Source organism: Salmo salar, chromosome ssa09 (assembly GCF_905237065.1).
Source record: "Salmo salar chromosome ssa09, Ssal_v3.1, whole genome shotgun sequence".
Taxonomy (NCBI): Eukaryota; Metazoa; Chordata; class Actinopteri; order Salmoniformes; family Salmonidae; genus Salmo; species Salmo salar.
This window is the reverse complement of record NC_059450.1, coordinates 144,744,669-144,768,477: the sequence shown is the minus strand read 5'-3', so window position 1 is coordinate 144,768,477 and position 23,809 is coordinate 144,744,669. Positions and strand designations below refer to the sequence as shown.

The following is a 23,809-nucleotide window of genomic DNA, read 5'->3' as shown; positions in this document are numbered from 1 at the left end:
ACTCGTAGTGTGACTCGTAGTGTGACTAGTAGTGTGATTAGTAGTGTGACTAGTAGTGTGACTAATAGTGTGACTAGTAGTGTGATTATTAGTGTGACTAGTAGTGTGACTAGTAGTGTGACTAGTAGTGTGATTAGTAGTGTGACTAGTAGTGTGACTCGTAGTGTGACTAGTAGTGTGACTCGTAGTGTGACTAGTAGTGTGACTAGTAGTGTGACTAGTAGTGTGACTCGTAGTGTGACTCGTAGTGTGACTAGTAGTGTGATTAGTAGTGTGACTAGTAGTGTGACTAATAGTGTGACTGGTAGTGTGATTATTAGTGTGACTAGTAGTGTGACTCTTAGTATGACTAGTAGTATGACTAGTAGTGTGACTAGTAGTGTGACTAGTAGTGGGACTCGTAGTGTGACTCGTAGTGTGACTCGTAGTGTGACTAGTAGTGTGACTAGTAGTGTGACTAATAGTGTGATTAGTAGTGTGACTAGTAGTATGACTAGTAGTGTGACTAGTAGTGTGACTAATAGTGTGACTAGTAGTGTGATTATTAGTGTGACTAGTAGTGTGACTCTTAGTATGACTAGTAGTATGACTAGTAGTGTGACTAGTAGTGTGACTAGTAGTGTGACTCGTAGTGTGACTCGTAGTGTGACTCGTAGTGTGACTCGTAGTGTGACTCGTAGTGTGAGTAGTAGTGTGACTAATAGTGTGACTAATAGTGTGATTAGTAGTGTGACTAGTAGTATGACTAGTAGTGTGACTAATAGTGTGACTAGTCGTGTGACTAGTAGTGTGACTAGTAGTGTGACTCTTAGTGTGATTAGTAGTGTGACTAGTATTGTGACTCGTAGTGTGAGTCGTAGTGTGACTAGTAGTGTGACTAGTAGTGTGCCTAGTAGTGTGCCTAGTAGTGTGCCTAGTAGTGTGACTAGTAGTATGACTAATAGTGTGACTAGTAGTGTGACTCTTAGTGTGACTAGTAGTGTGACTAGTAGTGTGACTAGTAGTGTGAGTAGTAGTGTGATTAGTAGTGTGACTAGTAGTGTGACTCTTAGTGTGACTAGTAGTGTGACTAATAGTGTGACTAGTAGTGTGATTAGTAGTGTGACTAGTAGTGTGACTCTTAGTGTGACTAGTAGTGTGACTAGTAGTGTGAGTAGTAGTGTGACTAGTAGTGTGACTAGTAGTGTGACTAGTAGTGTGATTAGTAGTGTGACTAGTAGTGTGACTCTTAGTGTGACTAGTAGTATGACTAGTAGTGTGACTAGTAGTATGGTTGATCTACTATGGAACAGGAGTGTTTCCACAGAGAGTCTTTCCTTCAAATAGTGCTGACTGCCACAGCCAAGAAAGACATGTTCTGTCTATGAAGCCATTTAATTATTTACACACACAACTACTCCAAATGGAGAACACACACACACTTCCCCCATGGTGGTTTGTTAGCAATGTTATCCCCTCAGTCACTGAAGCCCTTCTACAGTTAACTGGTCTACACTGCATCTATCTATCTATCTATCTATCTATCTATCTATCTATCTATCTATCTATCTATCTATCTATCTATCTATCTATCTATCTATCTATCTATCTATCTATCTATCTATCTATCTATCTATCTATCTATCTATCTATCTATCTATCTATCTATCTATCTATCTATCTATCTATCTATCTATCTATCTATCTATCTATCTATCATCTATCTTCTCTTCTTCTATCATCTATCTCTTTTTCATCTATCTATCAATCTATCTATCTATCTATCTATCTATCTATCTATCTATCTATCTATCTATCTATCTATCTATCTATCTATCTATCTATCTATCTATCTATCTATCTATCTGTCTCTCTGTCTCTCTGTCTCTCTGTCTCTCTCTCTCTCTCTCTCTCTCTCTCTCTCTCTCTCTCCTTTTTTTGCCCATTAAATCTCACACTGTTCAAGGTCTCTGTGGATTGCTTTAACGTCATGTTCATCCTTTTGACTAGTGGATAATATGAACCATGGTCTCTGAGCCCTGCTCAGTGGGCTGAGTGTAGAATACATGGTGCACAGGTAGAGGTATTCCACAGACCGTCAGACAGACCGACAGAGAGAGAGAGAGAGAGAGAGAGAGACTCTCTACACTAACTCTTCCTTCCTTAATGTCAATATGGTGGTGCTGGGCCTCAACAGCTGTATCCCTGAATTAAATATGAAGACTGCCTCTTCATTTATCTCTTTCTAGTCTCTAGTTATCTCTCTCTCTCTCGCTATCTCTCTCTGATGAACACACACACTGCCTTGCTGTTCCAAACACACACCACCCTAGGAGCTGTAGAATTCATGAATGCAGACAGAGAAGATCCAATAACAAGAAGCCTTCAGAGCCCCAATGTTTTCCTGCTCTCTTCTGAGTAAGACTATGTTGATGTTACCAGAGCATGGCTTCCAGAAATACTATTGATCTATTCATTGATCCATTCCATAACAATGAGGTGCTATATTCAGATTGGGCATCCCTAACAGTTCACTGGAGAGGCTCTGTTACACAGCACAGTGTCAAAGCTGTGTTAAAGGTGAATTCCCTTCAATAGGATCTTATCTGTCACGCGTACCCTGTACTAGAACTGTGTACCTCAACACGACATGTCATTCATTCCCCTTATATCTTATGATTTGTTTGACTTTAATTTCCCTATTTGTTTTTCCACCTCTTCATTGTGGTGTGTCCAGCTCGCCCTGTCGGTAAGTACCATCCTGATGATCCCAGTCCATCCTGCATGTTCTCTCCATACACACACCCTCGCTGCCTTGCAGATTGCAACGACCCTCACCCTACTGTATTAACACAGATGTTGTATCACTCCGTACCACGCCTTTACCCTAAAACCCTGCTTGTCTATCTCAAATGGTTACAGAGGTGACTTTTTAGTACAGTCATCAGCTTCAGCCTTGCTTGCTTACTAACCTCTTAATGAACTAATCCTTATCTCTCTAGAGTACCTAGGTTATGTATCTGTACTGTAGTGTGTCTGTCTAAGACATAGCTGTCTCTTGTCTCCCCTAGTTGTCCCCCCTGGCAGACAGAAATGGGATCTGTATGTCTTGTATTGAGTTGCTTCCTCTGGTCTGGGAAATAAAGTCTCAGTAATTGTTGCTTTTCTATTTCCTTTTCACATGGACCTGGAGGAGACATGGAGTCAGGGCAATTTGAAACTCTTAAAAGTGTTATGGCTTCCAGTACAGTAGATGGTTTTGGTGAAAAGTGTCAGTTTGAGCTGTTTGGGTTCTGACATCTGCGAAGAGATATGGGAGAGAGAGAGACAGTTGTGTGTAGGGGAGAAAGGAGAGAGATGTGTGTAGCTGTAGGCCAGGCAGAGAGAGGAGAGGTTAGGAAGAGGGGAGCAGGGGTGCGTGTCAGAGCTAGCTTGACTGGCAGAAGGAACCCTGACGTTGGAGGAGTGGTAGGACCTTCGTTGCCAAAACAGCAGTGGCCACCCCCAGATTGTCACGGACTGTCAAGCTGCAGGAAGATTTAGGAAATTACACATGCAGGCTGCCCATGGGAATGAGACAGTAATTGCTTTTGACTTCTGAATAAAATATGATTGAATGTGGGATTTAAAGAAATGAGAAAAAAATGCTTGAGTGTGTGTGTGTGTGTGTGTGTGTGTGTGTGTGTGTGTGTCTGTCCATTTGTTCATGGCTGTCTCAGAGCTGCATTTTACTATGAATCCCCTCCAACCCAGGACAGATCATGAATTAAATATGGGGCTTTGATCTTGTGCCTCCCTTAGAGGGGACAGGAAGGAGGCTCTCACTAGTCTTTAGGGTCCCTGAATCAAACAGCCTCTGTGTCAAACATCCTCACACACACACTACTGGGACATCCTGTCTGTCACTCACTGGCTAGGGGACTGCAAACTTTAAATATGCATCACTTGTTGGCCCCCAATCCAACCCAACCTCATCACATCATACCTGACCTGCTATCACAGCTTGCTTTACAAGGCTACATTGCTCTGTGTTTGTGTGGGTGCTGCATAGGTAAGAGATTGAGTGGGATCGAGGAAGACAAGGAGAGCGTGATAAAGGAAGCGATAGATAGAGAGGAGAGACAAGGTGTGAGGGCAGCAATAGAGAACAGCCTGTAAGTCGTCAAACACTGAGTGACTGCTCTGATTTAATGCACTGGTCATTGGATTGTCCAGCAAGAGAGAGAGAGAGAGAGAGAAAGAGATGGAGGGAGCAAGAGACTGTGATTTAGGTGCTCTGTATCAGACCCAACGTTGTGAAATGCATCAAGCTATCTAAGTTGAGGAGAGCCAAACAGGAAGGCTGTAAATCTATAGCCATCTGTAGCATTCCTAGCTGTGTTTATCTTTGACAAACACACTCTCCCAAAAAAAGGATTACATGGAGAGATGAGCCCAACAGGAAGAGGTTTACCCTGACTTGAATCAGCTGGGTTGTCACTGGAAAGACTTACACAGGAATCAGAATAAAAGCCCGTCAGTGTTTTCGTATAATGATGTATTATGAAACCGTGTCATATGGTTTTGTTGAAGGCATTGTGATCATGCAGTTTAACAAATCTCTCTTTCATCTGTTGGCTATTCCCTCTGCTGGCTATTCCCTCTGCTGGCTATTCTCTCTGCTGGCTATTCCCTCTGCTGGCTATTCCCTATGCTGGCTATTCCCTCTGCTGGCTATTCCCTATGCTGGCTATTCCCTCTGCTGGCTATTCCCTCTGCTGGCTATTCCCTCTGCTGGCCTCTGCTGGCTATTCCCTCTGCTGGCTATTCCCTCTGCTGGCTATTCCCTATGCTGGCTATTCCCTCTGCTGGCTATTCCCTCTGCTGGCTATTCCCTCTGCTGGCTATTCCATCTGCTGGCTATTCCCTATGCTGGCTATTCCCTATGCTGGCTATTCCCTATGCTGGCTATTCCCTCTGCTGGCTATTCCCTCTGCTGGCTATTCCCTATGCTGGCTATTCCCTCTGCTGGCTATTCCCTCTGCTGGCTATTCCCTCTGCTGGCCTCTGCTGGCTATTCCCTCTGCTGGCTATTCCCTCTGCTGGCTATTCCCTATGCTGGCTATTCCCTCTGCTGGCTATTCCCTCTGCTGGCTATTCCCTCTGCTGGCTATTCCCTCTGCTGGCTATTCCATCTGCTGGCTATTCCCTATGCTGGCTATTCCCTATGCTGGCTATTCCCTATGCTGGCTATTCCCTATGCTGGCTATTCCCTCTGCTGGCTATTCCCTCTGCTTGCTCGCCATACCAAATATTAACAAAGTTACAGATGCCACTACTGCTTTGAGAACAGTCACACAACAGTAGGAAACCTATTTGTAAGTGATCTGTAACAACAGTCTGGTCTAGTCAGAGATGTAGTCTGTGGTTGGAGGTTAGCTAGTACCTCTATTCTCTTTCATTTCATTTCAATATCAAAGGTAACTAAGTGCTGAATGACTTTATCCTCAGTGTAAGAAAATTGAGAAGAAGTTTGACTGATGAAAATATCTAGCTTTGATTTCTGATGCCATCTCTGTGTTATACTTGACTGACGTTTTGGGATTGGTGTCTATAATTGGTTGATTCAAATGTCCTCTCCTCTCTGACTATGAGGAACGTTTTAGGAGTGTACGATCTAACATCTCACTACCATCACAGGCCAACCTAGTGTTGGACCTAGAGCCCGGTTAACACTGATAAACCCAACCAGGAGAGGTCAACAGCCCACATTAGATAAGTCTTATGGTCAGCCATTACACTTTGGTCATTAGATGAGAATGTTTTGTCATGAAATCAAATGTCTTATATGAAGGAATCTTGAAGTGTGAAAATGATCTTGATTGGAAGATCAACAGTAAAAGTGTTGTGCTTTGATAATGGGGGAGTAATGCCTAATTGGGGAAATCCCGTGGTTATTTAAATGGCTTAATAAACCTTTAATGACTACCAGAAGACAGAGAGGAACGCTGACCTGTGCTGTATATGTCAGTGTGTATCCTGGAACACAATGCCTTGTATCCCAACCAATCACTCCTCTAGCTGTGTATTTATGTAATAGAGAAAGGATGTGTCTCTGGGATTTGCCAAGTGTTCTAAAGTTTGGCGAGGACAAGTTGGTTTATGTTGCATTAGAACACATTAAGACGGGCCCGGAAACTGAGAGAGTTTGTAAGATCTCCCTGCTGGCTCCTTGAGTATGTCTCCTCAGTCTGTCGTTGGTTCATTGGCTTCTAGAGGGTCCAGTTGAGTAATGAAGGTGGTGAGTGGTGGGATGAAGTGAGAGAGAGGGAGTGAGGACTGTAGTGTTGGGTGGTGGGTGAGAGAGGGGGTAAGGGCTGTGTCCTCCCCCAAGGGACCCATGAGAGAGTTAGCTGTTAGCTGTTAGCCTTTAGCTGTTAGCTGGGTTCTGTCCATTTATTTAATTCTATCCTCACAAGGTTTTCTCTGTGTCTTTCTCTGTGTAGCCTAGCTACATTATGTCTAACTAACTCTCCTGATGCCATTGTCACCGAGACACTGCTGCTGTTTGTGAACACCGACGACCGTCATTCATTCAGCTCCAGCCGCAATGAATGGCCTTGAGTGGTTACCATGGCGTTCAATACCATGGCGATCAATGGAAGGAACACACTGCATGGAAGCTCTACACACTCTTAGAAAAAAGGTGCTATCTAGAACCTAAAAGGGTTTTTCGGCTGTTCCCATAGAGAACCCACCCTTTGAAGAACCCTTTTTGGTTCCAGGTAGAACCCCTTCGGTTCCAGGTAGAATATTTTTGCGTTCCATGTAGAACCCTTTCCACAGAGGGTTCTACAGGGAACCAAAAATAGTTATTTCTACCTGGAACCAAAAAGCGTTCTACATGGAAGGGTTCCCCTGTGGGACCTCCCGCAGAACCCCTTTGGAACCCTTTTTTCTAAGATTGAAGGACATGCCCATTTAGATGTGTCCTTGTGATGCCTGCCGGTACTTTTGCTTCAATGCTTTACCTCTGTGTAACTCTGAGTTCTAACCCTAGTATTTCTGCCCTTTGACCCCAGCTGCACCCCAGTTTATCATCAGGCCGCGGGACCAGATCGTGGCCCAGGGTCGCACTGCCACCTTCCCCTGTGAGACCAAGGGCAACCCCCAGCCTGCAGTCTTCTGGCAGAAGGAGGGTAGCCAGGTAAGGAGACATATAAACACCTCTTAATGACCCATAGCAGAGCCAGGAAAAACATGGTCAGGAAAACAGCTTGGTCCAGTCTTCAACCACTGGACCTATACTGTAAGGACCTGTAAAACAGCTTGGTCCAGTCTTCATATCTCTGTATTTACAAGAATGTTCAGCGTTTTGTCATCCAGTGTGTGTCCATCATGCATTATTTATGACTAGCAGTTATTACTGTGTTACTGTGCTGTCTAGTGTTATTAGCACACACACCACTTAGATTGGATAGTAACCATGCCCTTGGCTGTGTGGGGAGGACCCTGCTGTGTCTATGATGTCAGTCTGTGTGACACTCAGCTCCCCAGTTCTCCCTCAGTGACACACACAAACACACACACACACACACACACACACACACACACACACACACACACACACACACACACACACACACACACACACACACACACACACATAGAGAAAACTACGCTATCTCCCATCAGTATCTCTGACACACACAAACACCACACCAGATACACCTTTGTGTGGCTGGCGAGGAGGTAATCAGTTCCCATGACACCGTGCTGCTAACAGTGATCCTACCCTCACACAGAGCAGAGCACATAGTCCTTCACATAGCTGGAGGTCCTCACAGTCCACACAACGCACAACAACAGCAGTAATTAGGAGCCTGCCAGGACCTGTACATGAACCGGAGATATGATGCAGCTCTGGCTGAGAGTCACACACACACACACACACACACACACACACACACACACACACACACACACACACACACACACACACACACACACACACACACACACACACACACACACACACTGAGCCTGGGGCCAGACAATTACAGCAAAGTGCCACTCAGAGATTGGGATGGGGTGAAATGCACATTTGCATGCAACACACACACACACACACACACACACTGTATACTTCCACTCACACTGATGCTGAACATATTCTCACATCAAAATAAGTGATGAATCCTATCTGACTCACTGCAACAGAGCGTACTGAACATGTACTGAACATGTACATACAAAGATCAACATTCATTTACACCATTATCCTCTCAGTAAATAGACCCCCATGTACTGTGACTGCACCCCAATCACAACACAATTTTCCCTCTCTTTGCATCGTCACCGCTCACTAAATACCCCAGAAAACCTGATGTTTTCTGTATGATTCAGACCTGGCACACTCCCTTCTTCTCCTCTGCTGTGGACTCTTTCAATAGAACCTGAAGTTCTATGGGATGGGCTGTGGGCCGGGGCTGTGGGCCGGGGCTGTGGGCCGTGGCCGGGGCCGGGGCTGGGGGCCGGGAGCTGTGGGGGTAGCCGGGGGAGACTCTGTGTAAACAAAGCAGCCCCATAGCAATAATAAGAAGCAAAGCAGAATGAAACAAGAGTAGACAGAGAGGCTCAGACTGTGTTCCCTCGCAGCTCTCTGGAGCCTCTGGCATGGCTGGCTGGGAGAATACATGCCATCCATTATGTGTAACCAAGCTATCAGATGTGATAGTTGTGTGTAATTCCTTAACCAGGTAATGGATGGAATGGCTCTGTTACCTGGCTGTGTGTATGTCTAAACCAGAGTGATGGCGCTATGTGAGTGTGTTTCAGTTGGATGTGTTCCTGGCTGTAATGGGTCCATGTCCATCTACTAATTGGCCTGCTTCCTCTCTTCCTGCAGAACCTGCTGTTTCCCAACCAGCCCCAGCAGCCCAACAGTCGCTTCTCTGTGTCCTCCAGTGGAGACCTGACCATCTCGTCCGTGCAGCGGACAGACGCAGGCTACTACATCTGCCAGGCCCTGACCGTGGCTGGCAGCATCCTCGCCAAGGCCCAACTGGAGGTCACAGATGGTGAGGCCTGCCGCATACCCACCCCGATGCCAGCGTGCTAGAGCACCACTCGTTAATGCAGCATGCATACACACTCTGCTATGCTATCAGCACACACACACAGACACCCATACTCGTGCGGATGCATAATTCACACAGACACACACAGCTTTCACTGTATACTAAATAGTTAATGTACACACATGAATGAGCAGTAAGAGAAGTGTTCTTTAATTTGTAGTGAATTCATCAGAGGACATGCTTTGCCTGGTTGACTCTCTGTGGATTTTGGCCTTAAGTACTGGGGGAAATGTAGCGTAAAAGGAGTATTTTACCATGTACAGGAATTAAATTCAGCTTTTTTTGTCTGAGAAATATCTAGAAATTATACTTGCCCATAAACGTGCTTTTTTTGTCACGACACAATTGAATGAAGTACTCGTTCAAGTTTAGCTGGAGAGGGAATAAAGCATTGCCCTTGAGTCTCTCAGTAGAATGATCAGCAGCATCTGGCTGAGGGAGGCGGTGAGTCAAGGACTGAGTGATTGAGTGAGTGAGTGACAACAGTTAGCATGTCTGCAGGATGACTTATGAGGGCCTGCTCAGTCCCACTGCCTCTAGTCTGTTCTGCTGTGGAGATGGGTAAATAGATTGACGAGCTTTCAGATGCCCTGTGAAGGCATCTGGGGAAAAATGTAAATACATCATTTTTTAAGTGAAGGGAATTTTTTATTCAAAATGAAATTAGAATCAGATGTTCATCCATGTTTCTCAAACGTCAAATTTCAAAATGCTTAATGTCAAATTTATGCATTCTGAATTCTGAATGGTTCAGGTCAGGGTTAAGGTTTGGGATAGTCTTAAATAAAAATATCAAAACAACGTTCTATGCTGGATTTGAACTTGCAACCTTTAGAACCAGAGGCAGATGCTTACGCCCATCCACCATCCACGTCCACAATGCCCTCGTAAAAACCAAACCTACTGAAGGCAACAGCGCTCACTGTTGCCCCCTACGTCCTCAGACATGGATGGACGTCGAATACTGACTTGTATCACTGGGGACCTGCCTTAAAATACCAAGGGTTTTAGATATCATAATACTCGACTCATGTTCCATTGTTTAAGATTTACAGTGTCTGAACTTTCTGTTCAGTGGTCTATGGCTGCATGCACCAACACATACTGTATTCTAAGGGTGTGTGGTGCGTTAATTGTAGCGCATGTGTGTCTAGTCTTTCTATTGGTGTGTGTAAGTAGCATTAGGTAACGCAGCGTATGGCTGGACTGTGTAAGGTGAGGAACGTGTGAGGAAGCTGGGTGTTAGGAAGGCTGAGGAGGAGGACAGGAGGGGAGGAGGACAGGAGGAGAGGAGGACAGGAGGAGAGGAGGGGAGGAGGACAGGAGGAGAGGAGGAGAGGAGGGGAGGAGGACAGGAGGAGAGGAGGGGAGGAGGACAGGAGGAGAGGAGGACAGGAGGAGAGGAGGGGAGGAGGACAGGAGGGGAGGAGGACAGGAGGAGAGGAGGGGAGGAGGAGAGGAGGGGAGGAGGACAGGAGGGGAGGAGGACAGGAGGAGAGGAGGGGAGGAGGACAGGAGGAGAGGAGGGGGAGGAGGAGGACAGGAGGAGAGGAGGGGAGGAGGAGAGGAGGACAGGAGGAGAGGAGGAGGGGGGAGGAGGAGAGGAGGGGAGGAGGACAGGAGGGGAGGAGGACAGGAGGAGAGGAGGAGAGGAGAGGAGGGGAGGAGGACAAGAGGGGAGGAGGACAGGAGGAGAGGAGGAGGGGGAGGAGGACAGGAGGAGAGGAGGGCAGGAGGAGAGGAGGGAGGGAGGAGGACAGGAGGGGAGGAGGAGGAGGAGAGGAGGGGAGGAGGACAGGAGGGGAGGAGGACAGGAGGAGAGGAGGGAGGAGGAGGAGAGGAGGGAGGAGGAGGAGGGAGGAGGACAGGAGGGGAGGAGGAGAGGAGGGGAGGAGGAGAGGAGGAGGAGGACAGGAGGAGAGGAGGGGAGGAGGAGAGGAGGGGAGGGGAGGAGGAGAGGAGGGGAGGAGGACAGGAGGGGAGGAGGGGAGGAGGAGAGGAGGAGAGAGAGGGGAGGAGGACAGGAGGGGAGGAGGACAGGAGGAGAGGAGGGGAGGAGGAGGACAGGAGGGGAGGAGGAGAGGAGGAGGGGAGGAGGAGGGAGGAGGACAGGAGGAGGGGAGGAGGACAGGAGGAGAGGAGGAGGGGAGGAGGATAGGAGGGGAGGAGGACAGGAGGAGAGGAGGGCCGGCTGGGGCTGGGGCTGGGGCAAGGTCATGGTCACACCTTGCCACTGGGAGCAGGTGATTTAGTGTCCTGAGGGGCCAGCAGAGCTCGCTGGGTTCAAGGAGATATGTAATGAGAAATTTCTGATGCAAACAGTCAAGGCCCTAGCTCTCCCCCCGCCTCCTTCCATCCATCACGCCATCCATCCACCACCCTCATCATCCCCTCCCTGCTGGACTAAACCAAGCCAAACTCACCCAGGGTTTTATCATACTTTCTGTCATAATATCTTAACATGTAATACTGTGGAGTCATTACTCAGAGCTGAGGGAATCATTAAGACACATAACAGAACCCTTCCAGCTGTGTTTTGGTGTCTGAATCATGCCAAGTGATAACAGTGACAGGCAGATAACTCACTCAGTGAGTTAATTGGGAAGTTAGATCTAACAGTGAGGCCTTAGACAGACAGGTAGTGCTGTTTTTAATGCTATCTGTGTGTGGGTTAGGCTCACGGCAATCCTGGTTGATGTATTTCACCACCAGATTATCTGATAAAAGCATTCCAGCTTGGTGGAAGAGGTTGTAGTATTATCACTGAAATAGATTCAATGATGAATTCAGCAGGGCCCGTATGCTGTAGATTCACCTTCTATCCATTTCTCTCTCAGCTAAAGATAATCATGCCATGGCTCTTCCATACCAAGGCAAGCATGTGTCTTCCTTCCATCCTTCTGACTTCTCTGCTGGAGAGAAAGAGAAAGAAAGAGATAACAAAGGGAGAGGGAGAGAGAAAGAGGAAGAGAGAGAGCGAGAAGGTGAGAGAGAGAGAGAGAGGGGTGAGAGGAAAAGAGAGAGAGAGAGCGGAAGAGAGAGAGAGATAGATAGATAGTAGAGAGAGAGAGAGAAAGAGAGAGAGAGAGAGAGAGAGAGAGAGGAAGAGAGAGAGAGAGAGCGGAAGAGAGAGAGAGATAGATAGATAGATAGTAGAGAGAGAGAGAGAGAGAGGGTGAGAGGAAGAGAGAGAGAGAGAGCGGAAGAGAGAGAGAGATAGATAGATAGTAAGAGAGAGAGAGAGAGAGAGAGAGAGGGTGAGAGGAAGAAAGAGAGAGAGAGAGAGAGAGAGAGAAAGAGAGAGGGTGAGAGAGAGAGAAAGAGAAAGAGAGAGGGTGAGATAATGTGTTGAAAGGTTAGCGATGTTGACTGTCTAATTGGCCCCTGCAGGTCTGACATCGTTAATCCTACCTGTTAATTAATGTGTGCTGTGTGATGCCAGGGGACTCCACATTCTTCACCACAGCTGACACAGAAAGTGCCAGGGCACGGTAACTGTAACTCACAGATACAGCACCTCTGACATGTACACTATTTCCCAGTACAACCCACAGGCATTCTCCCACACATTACAAATGCATATATTCATTCAAACAGCATTTAACATTAGCATTGAAATAAACAAAACATTTTATTTTATTTTCCTCACAGTGGTTTTGTTACATTATTGCAATTCTGACTGATTTGGATAATTTCCGTGGGGTGCTACTCTCTGGGGAGTGAAGTTGGTTTCAGTTCTGGGTGCCAGTGGGGGCCTCTGACTGTGTTCCCCACTGAACATGATGGAGTATTTATCTGAACCACCCTGAGTCAACAGGCATTGCCCTTGTCGCTGTACGCCATCACAGACTCCTGGGTATGGTGTGAATGTAAGGGTACTCATTATCTGTTGCTGCAGGATTATTTTCCTTCTGTAGAAAACTGGCTCAAATGAATATCCGACATCTGTCTATTTAAAGTTTAATCTCTATCGTAGCCCCTCTGTGTGGCTCTTCTGAACAACTCTCTCTCTCTCTCTCTCTCTCTCTCTCATCTTGTCCCAGTGCTGACAGACAGGCCACCGCCCATCATCCGTCGGGGTCCGTCCAATCAGACGCTGAGGGTGGACAGCGTGGCCCTTCTGAAGTGCCAGGCGTCAGGAGACCCCATCCCCTCTATCAGCTGGCTGAAGGACGGGGTCAGTCTGCTGGGGAAGGATCCCCGCATGTCCCTGCAGGAGCTGGGCAGCCTCCAGATGAGGAGCCTCAGGGTGAGAACCACTGGCGCCACAGCCTGGTCCAGTCATGAAGACAACTACACGTACACTAGATATGGGGTTTATGTGATGAGGGCTGTAAATATGCTGCGTACTATTGTGGTAACCTTGTCTGCAGCCCTCGTTCTCTACCTCCCTGTTTCCATCCATACCCCTTAATGGATCTCTGTCTGAGACTCCTCTCTCTCCCCTCTGTGTGTGTCATTAGGCTGTATCTCACTGTATTCTATACTATCTACTGTATCTCACTGTATTCTATACTATCTACTGTATCTCACTGTATTCTATACTATCTACTGTATCTCACTGTATTCTATACTATCTACTTTATCTCACTGTATTCTATACTATCTACTGTATCTCACTGTCTTCTATACTATCTACTGTATCTCACTGTATTCTATACTATCTACTGTATCTCACTGTATTCTATACTATCTACTGTATCTCACTGTCTTCTATACTATCTACTGTATCTCACTGTATTCTATACTATCTACTGTATCTCACTGTCTTCTATACTATCTACTGTATCTCACTGTATTCTATACTATCTACTGTATCTCACTGTCTTCTATACTATCTACTGTATCTCACTGTATTCTATACTATCTACTGTATCTCACTGTATTCTATACTATCTACTGTATCTCACTGTCTTCTATACTATCTAATGTATCTCACTATATTCTATACTATCTACTGTATCTCAGTCTATGCCTCTATGTCATTGCTCATCCATATATTTATATATTCTTATTTCATTCCTTTACTTAGACTTGTGTGTCTTAAGTATTTGTTGTGAAATTGTTAGATACTGAATTAGTTGTTAGATATTACTGCACTGTCGAAACAAGAAACACAAGCATTTCGCAATAACATCTGCTAAACATGTTGACCAATAACATTTGATTTGATTTGATATTGTTCCTTCCCTCTGACCCTCTGACCGTCTGTACCTCTCTGTACCCTCTGACCCTCTGTACCCTATGTACCCTATGTACCTCTCTGTACCTCTCTGTACCCTCTGACCCTCTGTACCCTATGTACCCTATGTACCTCTCTGTACCTCTCTGTACCCTCTGACCCTATGTACCTCTCTGTACCTCTCTGTACCCTCTGACCCTATGTACCCTCTGACCCTATGACCCTCTGACCCTATGTACCCTCTGACCCTCTGTACCATCTGACCTCCTGACCCTCTGACCCTATGTACCCTCTGACCCTCTGTACCCTCTGACCCTATGACCCTCTGTATCCTCTATACCCTCTGACCCTATGACCCTCTGTATCCTCTATACCCTCTGACCCTCTGTACCCCATGACCCTCTGTACCCTCTATACCCCATGACCCTCTGTACCCTCTGTACCCTCTGACCCTCTGTACCCCTGACCCTCTGTACCCTCTGTACCCTCTGTACCCTCTGACCCTCTGTACCATCTGACCTCCTGACCCTCTGACCCTCTGTACCCTTTGTACCTTCTGTAACCTCTGTACCCTTTGACCCTCTGACCCTCTGTACCCTCTGACCCTCTGTACCCTCTGACCCCCTGACCTTCCGACCCTCTGAACCCTCTGATCCTCTGTACCCTCTGTACCCTATGACCCTCTGTACCCTCTGTACCCTCTGTACCCTCTGACCCTCTGTACCCTCTGACCCCCTGACCCTCTGTATCCTCTGACCCTCTCTACCCTCTGACCCTCTGACCCTCTGTACCCTCTGACCCTCTGTACCCTCTGACCCCCTGACCTTCTGACCCTCTGTACCCTCTGACCCTCTGTACCCTCTGACCCCCTGACCTTCTGACCCTCTGTACCCTCTGACCCTCTGTACCCTCTAACCCTCTGTACCCGCTGACCCTCTGTATACCGTCTAACCCTCTTGAAAGTGTTCTTTGCAACATGACCCCTCCTCTTATTTGTGATAGCTCTATTAATTCTGCAGACACTGCTCTGTCTGTGTGTCCTTGTTTGTGTGCAAGAGAGTGTATGTGGTGTGTGTGCGTGTGTGTGTGTGTGTGTGTGTGTGTGTGTGTGTGTGTGTGTGTGCATGTGCATGTGCGTGTGGTGTACATGCTTAGGCATGCATGAACGTGATGTGCAAGCTTAGTATAATTCAATAGAACGGTGGTTAGGTATATGTTAGATGGACAAGATGAATCATATTGCCTTAAAGAGATGAATGGGCAGTATTGATTTTAAGAAATTGTTCGATACTATCACTTAGTGACACGACGGCTCTTACAAGACTCAGCTGTAGAGGGCTGGATGGGTTCCAACTGCAGAGTAGAGGAGGGGGGAAGAGTTAAACAACACACACACTATACATTTAGGGTAGATTGAATTTAAAATCCTCACATCCTCCCTTCCCCACTCCGAGGCCTCTGTGGAATACCCATTACACTTTACAAAGCTGCTGACCACTGACATTTTATTTAATAAATGGAGGGAAGAAAACCAACAAACAACTCAAGTTTCACAGAGAGAAGGATGGAGAGACAAGCCAGCTGTCATCGGTCCAGGGGGCTTCAGCAGCCCACCCTAAATCAATTAGCCCACCTTTGTTGTGGTTGGTGAGGAGGTGGGGGACAGGGGGAGGGGAGTGAGGAGAAAATTGAATTCATTAGGAAATTAGCATCAGCACTTTAAGGCACTCACACACTGTTGTGACCTCAGAGATGGACCCCTCACATGGCACACTGTTGTGACCTCAGAGATGGACCCCTCACATGGCACACTGTTGTGACCTCAGAGATGGACCCCTCACATGGCACACTGTTGTGACCTCAGAGATGGACCCCTCACATGGCACACTGTTGTGACCTCAGAGATGGACCCCTCACATGGCACACTGTTGTGACCTCAGAGATGGACCCCTCACATGGCACACTGTTGTGACCTCAGAGATGGACCCCTCACATGGCACACTGCTGTGACCTCAGAGATGGACCCCTCACATGGCACACTGTTGTGACCTCAGAGATGGACCCCTCACATGGCACACTGTTGTGACCTCAGAGATGGACCCCTCACATGGCACACTGTTGTGACCTCAGAGATGGACCCCTCACATGGCACACTGTTGTGACCTCAGAGATGGACCCCTCACATGGCACACTGTTGTGACCTCAGAGATGGACCCCTCACATGGCACACTGTTGTGACCTCAGAGATGGACCCCTCACATGGCACACTGTTGTGACCTCAGAGATGGACCCCTCACATGGCACACTGTTGTGACCTCAGAGATGGACCCCTCACATGGCACACTGTTGTGACCTCAGAGATGGACCCCTCACATGGCACACTGTTGTGACCTCAGAGATGGACCCCTCACATGGCACACTGTTGTGACCTCAGAGATGGACCCCTCACATGGCACACTGTTGTGACCTCAGAGATGGACCCCTCACATGGCACACTGTTGTGACCTCAGAGATGGACCCCTCACATGGCACACTGTTGTGACCTCAGAGATGGACCCCTCACATGACACACTGTTGTGACCTCAGAGATGGACCCCTCACATGACACACTGTTGTGACCTCAGAGATGGACCCCTCACATGGCACACTGTTGTGACCTCAGAGATGGACCCCTCACATGGCACACTGTTGTGACCTCAGAGATGGACCCCTCACATGACACACTGTTGTGACCTCAGAGATGGACCCCTCACATGGCACACTGTTGTGACCTCAGAGATGGACCCCTCACATGGCACACTGTTGTGACCTCAGAGATGGACCCCTCACATGGCACACTGTTGTGACCTCAGAGATGGACCCCTCACATGGCACACTGTTGTGACCTCAGAGATGGACCCCTCACATGACACCCTGTTGTGACCTCAGAGATGGACCCCTCACATGGCACACTGTTGTGACCTCAGAGATGGACCCCTCACATGGCACACTGTTGTGACCTCAGAGATGGACCCCTCACATGGCACACTGTTGTGACCTCAGAGATGGACCCCTCACATGGCACACTGTTGTGACCTCAGAGATGGACCCCTCACATGGCACACTGTTGTGACCTCAGAGATGGACCCCTCACATGGCACACTGTTGTGACCTCAGAGATGGACCCCTCACATGGCACACTGTTGTGACCTCAGAGATGGACCCCTCACATGGCACACTGTTGTGACCTCAGAGATGGACCCCTCACATGGCACACTGTTGTGACCTCAGAGATGGACCCCTCACATGGCACACTGTTGTGACCTCAGAGATGGACCCCTCACATGGCACACTGTTGTGACCTCAGAGATGGACCCCTCACATGGCACACTGTTGTGACCTCAGAGATGGACCCCTCACATGACACACTGTTGTGACCTCAGAGATGGACCCCTCACATGGCACACTGTTGTGACCTCAGAGATGGACCCCTCACATGGCACACTGTTGTGACCTCAGAGATGGACCCCTCACATGGCACACTGTTGTGACCTCAGAGATGGACCCCTCACATGGCACACTGTTGTGACCTCAGAGATGGACCCCTCACATGGCACACTGTTGTGACCTCAGAGATGGACCCCTCACATGGCACACTGTTGTGACCTCAGAGATGGACCCCTCACATGGCACACTGTTGTGACCTCAGAGATGGACCCCTCACATGGCACACTGTTGTGACCTCAGACATGGACCCCTCACATGACACCCTGTTGTGACCTCAGAGATGGACCCCTCACATGGCACACTGTTGTGACCTCAGAGATGGACCCCTCACATGGCACACTGTTGTGACCTCAGAGATGGACCCCTCACATGGCACACTGTTGTGACCTCAGAGATGGACCCCTCACATGGCACACTGTTGTGACCTCAGAGATGGACCCCTCACATGACACCCTGTTGTGACCTCAGAGATGGACCCCTCACATGACACACTGTTGTGACCTCAGAGATGGACCCCTCACATGACACCCTGTTGTGACCTCAGAGATGGACCCCTCACATGACACCCTGTTGTGACCTCAGAGATGGACCCCTCACATGACACACTGTTGTGACCTCAGAGATGGACCCCTCACATGACACACTGTTGTGACCTCACATGCATTTAGAACAACAACTAGACCCAAGAATGATCACCTGATCAAGCAGCTGTGGAGATCCATACTAATATCTAGTCATTGTGAAGATGGGTTGTGTTGTGGTCAGGTAGTTGATGTTCTGTATTTATCCGTTCTATCCCAGCTCTCTGACTCTGGGATCTACACCTGTGTGGCTGCCAGCTCCAGTGGCGAGACATCATGGAGTGCCTTCCTGGAGGTCAAAGGTTTGGCACAGTGAACATGTCTTCACCTAGTTTTGTAGTAAACACACATACATGCTCATTATACCATACATGCTACTTTCTGGGAATATCCATTCCTCTTCATCCTCCCATTTAACAGTAGTTCCTGTTCTCTTTCTCCTACAGACCAAGCTGGGGTGATGGTCATTAAGAACCGGGATGACAACGAGCTCCCTGGCCCTCCCTCCAAACCCCAGGTCACTGACGTCACCAAGAACAGCGTCTCGTTGTCTTGGCAACCCGGCCTGGCTGGGGCCACGCCCATCTCCTCTTTTGTCATCGAAGCCTTCAGGTCAGTTGAAAGATTTCCTCTTTTCACTTTTGTATTGCTTCTTAATTATTGCGGTAGCACATTTGTGATATCCTTTTCATTGTCCCATTGCAGCCAGTCTGTGAGCAACAGTTGGCAGACGGTTGCGGACCATGTGAAGACCACGCAGTACACGGTCAAAGGCCTGCGCCCCAACACCATCTACCTGTTCATGGTGCGGGCGGTCAACACCCAGGGCCTCAGTGACCCCAGCCCCATGTCAGAGCCCGTCAGGACACAAGGTATGGACCTTCTACCTGGATATCACTGCATGACACAGTAGAATAGCTATTTTCTTGAATTATGCTGTAAGGATTCTGGTAATCATTTTCCCTATCATAACATTTCTAATTTAGACTCCCCTTCACAGTGACCGCTGCAGCTTTCGATTGGGAAAAGGTCATCGCGTTCCACTTAGATAGTTATCAGGCGCTCTCAGCACGGTACTGTGTGGGCTGAACAGTAACGTTCTACTGAGATAGCCACTGCAACAACTCCCAGAGGTCAAACTCTCTATCTATTAAGGCTACAGTCAGCCCATTCTATAAAATAAGCATGTGTACTTTTGGAAGGCCTAAGTGAGTTAGCGCTGTCCCTGCTATGTTGATGACAATAACTGGAGAAAATGACTGCCTCCAAACTCCAACAAGATTAGATGAAGGTTCCGTGTAGACCTCAGTCTCCTTATTATGTTCATTTGATAAGTCCACTCCACCCGCAACCTTTCGACTAAACATTGTCCAATTGCAGGCCACTATTGGGTTGTGCATAGAGAGAGGGAGTCCATTTGAATAGCAGTACATCTCTCTTTATTTACTGTTGGCTTTGTTTTGATGCACAGAGGTTATTGGCAATGGCAGTCACTGAACATGAATTGATTTTTCGCGTCTCCCTAACTGCTCTTTTGGCTTGTCGTCCTCTATTACGACTCTGATCCATGACTTTATTGGCATTTTCATTGGGCATGTTTTGAAATACTATTTCCTCTTGTGAATAATTGTTCCCCCTCAGTAAATAGGACCAGCATATGTCAGTTGCCATGATTGTGTCTTTTCTTTAACCACACTGGAGAATCTCATGCATTTCACTGGGGGTTTTGATTTGCTTTTGCAAGTGCGAATGAAATGTGAACTGTGGTGGAAAAAAGTTTCAGAGTGTCATTCATTCATGTGTTCAGAGTTCAGTCGTTGATGTGGTAGTTGTTCTCTGGCTGGGCTTCAGTGACAGCAGAGAGGAGAAGGGTTCTTAAACAGCTCATGTTATCTCTTTCTTTTCTGAAACCCAGACGAGTTCTTTATTAAAACTGAAATGAGGTCATTCTAATGCAGATGAAGTTCCTTCGTTTCAAATAAAGTCATGATCACAGAGTGTTGACTCCTTTGTGGAGTCTGATTGGTCTATTCATCCGTTCTCTCAACAAAACCTCTTATGATGGACTCGGCCTCATTGTAAGGAATGGAGGGAACCGTGGCTTTGAAAACTGAGTAGGACTGAAAGTTATCTCGCTCTCGCTTTTGCTCTCTCTCTCTCTCTATTTTTATCTTTATCTCTCCCTCTCTCTACTCCTCTCTCTCTCCCTCTACCCCTTTCTCTCTCTCCCTCTCTCTCTCTTCTTCTCACTCTCTCTCTCTCTCTCTCGCTCTCTCTTTCTCTCTACCCCTCTCTCTCTCACTCTCTCTCCCCCCCTCTCTCTCTCTCACACTATCTCTCCCTTTCTCTCTCCCTCTCTCTTCCTCTCTCTCTATCCCTCTCTACCCCTCTATCTCTCTCTTTTCTCTCTATCTCTTTCTCTCTATCTCTTTCTCTCTATCTCTTTCTCTCTCTCTCTCTCTCTCTCTCTCTCTCTCTCTCTCTCTCTCTCTCTCTCTCTCTCTCTCTCTCTCTCTCTCTCTCTCTCTCTCCAGACATCAGTCCTCCAGCCCAGGGTGTGGACCACAGGCATGTGCAGAAAGAGCTGGGGGAGGTCATAGTTCGTCTGCACAACCCGGTCGTCCTGAGCCCCACCACCATTCAGGTCACTTGGACGGTAAGTGTCACACTGTGATTGGACAATCCACCTGTCTGTCACAGACATAGCCATTCAGCAGACTTTACAGTTAGTTATTGCTATTCAGCTCTGCCAGGTGTATGTGTGTTCATTTATTCTGTTGTATAAGATTAAATATGGGAAATCAATTTTACATTTACACCAACCTCATTCTCGAACATTGACTTAAGCAACACAGCATGCTCTGGGCTGTTTTATGTCTTTGATTTTCCAACCTTTAGTACATTAGAGTTGATATGAAAGGAATGTTGACTCTTTGAAGCTGGCAAGGTGTTCCTCAGGGCTCCTATTGGTGTTTTCATGTAAGAAAATACGAGTCAAATAAATTCTAAGACTCTACAGCTTTGATACATTATAGTTGCTGACTCTTCATGTAAGCGAACATCAAACAGTTGACAAATGGTTTCTTACAGCTACAGCGAACATCAAAAGAGGTGTCAGGGACATCTGCTCCCATCAATCGTACATCTATCTTCGGTTCATTTTCAATTAAGACAAAGGCTTTGCATAGAAACAAGTACATTGGCATTAATTGTGTATATTTGGCATGTTTGTGGTCTTCCCTCTCTGGAGTGTAGCTCAAACCAGCTTACCTACCAACCTCTCCCTCACACACGCACACACACACACACACACACACACACACACACACACACACACACACACACACACACACACACACACACACACACACACACACACACACACATATTGGACAGTCTGTCTGTGTCTACCCCACCATAAGGACGGACATGTGCCAGAGAGACACTGTTTAATTCATTTAGAAACACGATTTGGACTGAGGCTGAATCGTTGAGAGAAATCACGCCACTTACAGTACGAGGGTATGCAGCAGTAGTAACTTACAGTACGAGGGTATGCAGCAGTAGTAACTTACAGTCTGAGGGTATGCAGCAATAGTAACTTACAGTTTGAGGGTATGCAGCAGTAGTAACTTACAGTACGAGGGTATGCAGCAGTAGTAACTTACAGTACGAGGGTATGCAGCAGTAGTAACTTACAGTACGAGGGTATGCAGCAGTAGTAACTTACAGTACGAGGGTATGCAGCAGTAGTAACTTACAGTACGAGGGTATGCAGCAGTAGTAACTTACAGTCTGAGGGTATGCAGCAATAGTAACTTACAGTTTGAGGGTATGCAGCAGTAGTAACTTACAGTACGAGGGTATGCAGCAGTAGTAACTTACAGTCTGAGGGTATGCAGCAATAGTAACTTACAGTTTGAGGGTATGCAGCAGTAGTAACTTACAGTATGAGGGTATGTGGCAGTAGTAACTTACAGTATGAGGGTATGCAGCAGTAGTAACTTACAGTATGAGGGTATGCAGCAGTAGTAACTTACAGTACGAGGGTATGCAGCAGTAGTAACTTACAGTACGATGGTATGTGGCAGTAGTAACTTACAGTACGAGGGTATGTGGCAGTAGTAACTTACACTATGAGGGTATGCAGCAGTAGTAACTTACAGTCTGAGGGTATGCAGCAGTAGTAACTTACAGTACGAGGGTATGCAGCAGTAGTAACTTGCAGTCTGAGGGTATGTGGCAGTAGTAACTTACAGTACGAGGGTATGTGGCAGTAGTAACTTACAGTACGAGGGTATGTGGCAGTAGTAACTTACAGTACGAGGGTATGCGGCAGTAGTAACTTACAGTACGAGGGTATGCAGCAGTAGTAACTTGCAGTCTGAGGGTATGCAGCAGTAGTAACTTGCAGTCAGACCTCCCCATTAGACCATGACATTTAAACATGTACTCTCTTCTTCTTCCTGAAGGATGACTTTATTTCCTCATTGGTCTTCCATCCTGTGTTAACTAGCCCCAGTTGATATGTTCTGCTTCGCTATAAATCAGTCCATAACTGGTATTCATGGAGATGTCATTGGGTGACATGGGGTGGCTGCTTTCATTTCTAAATCAACCACATTAGCAGTTTTCCCTGTGACATGTTTATTGACCCCCCCCCCAATAATAAGTTCTTACCCCCAGACTAACAGGCTAATTTAATACTAAAGCATTGCTTTATGAGTGTGTGTACAATCAACACAGAACACCGCCACCTAATCAATCAGCACCCATTCAGTAAACATAGTGCGGCCTCCGAAAGGCTTTTATACTCCCAAATCATTCCATTAATGAAAGTTACACACCACGCTAGCCCAGAATCCATTGTGCTGATTTACTCCAGCTACACAGGCTGAAACAGCTGCTTAATATCCCACTTGAAAGGCCCGCTCACTTCTCCCACTGTTAACAAGCCATTACTGGGAGTTATGCCCCCCTTCCTCTGCATAAATTCAACTTTTCTCTCTCTGGCTAAATGGGCCCAAGTTTAGCACCAAGGCCCCTTATCGACTGGGAGAGCACTATTGCACCTCTGGGCTCTCTGTCTGTCACCTCAATTGGACAGATTTGTCTACGTTGTCCCAGGTGTGTATTCTGTATTCTCCCAGAGTTCCTCTGGGTTGGATGACAGTCAACAGCTGATCGTTTCACACTCACACGTTTGTCCTAGGCCTTGCCTTAGGTTTCACTAGTTGGTATTTACAATACAAGTGAGACATGCATATGAAGGGCTTTTATAGCTGTGCTCCTTAAAGCCTATGTATGGAGGGCCTTGGTGCTGTGTGCTCAGTGTGCTGAGAGAGAGGGAGGTCATTCCGTGTTTCTCGTCTCTCTCTCTCAATTCAATTTCAATTTAAGGGTCTTTATTGGCATGGGAAACATATGTTTACATTGCTAAAGCAAGTGAAATAGATAATAAA

General features: G+C 47.0%; 1 protein-coding gene across 13 annotated transcripts in view; it reads left to right on the top strand.

Moving 5' to 3' along the window:
• LOC106613191 (roundabout homolog 2) overlaps positions 1-23,809 on the top strand; it is a 606,521-nt gene that overhangs the window by 510,011 nt on the left and 72,701 nt on the right. For 10 of the 13 annotated variants that reach the window (XM_014215205.2, XM_014215211.2, XM_014215204.2 and 7 more), the window contains exons 7-14: positions 2,717-2,728; positions 7,041-7,165; positions 8,867-9,038; positions 13,142-13,347; positions 18,568-18,649; positions 18,794-18,959; positions 19,053-19,219; positions 20,882-21,003. In XM_014215205.2, the coding sequence (XP_014070680.1) occupies positions 2,717-2,728; positions 7,041-7,165; positions 8,867-9,038; positions 13,142-13,347; positions 18,568-18,649; positions 18,794-18,959; positions 19,053-19,219; positions 20,882-21,003 (1,052 nt within the window). The remainder of the gene's footprint in view (positions 1-2,716; positions 2,729-7,040; positions 7,166-8,866; positions 9,039-13,141; positions 13,348-18,567; positions 18,650-18,793; positions 18,960-19,052; positions 19,220-20,881; positions 21,004-23,809) is intronic. The other 3 variants (XM_014215208.2, XM_014215219.2, XM_045724765.1) reach the window with 1 other exon arrangement.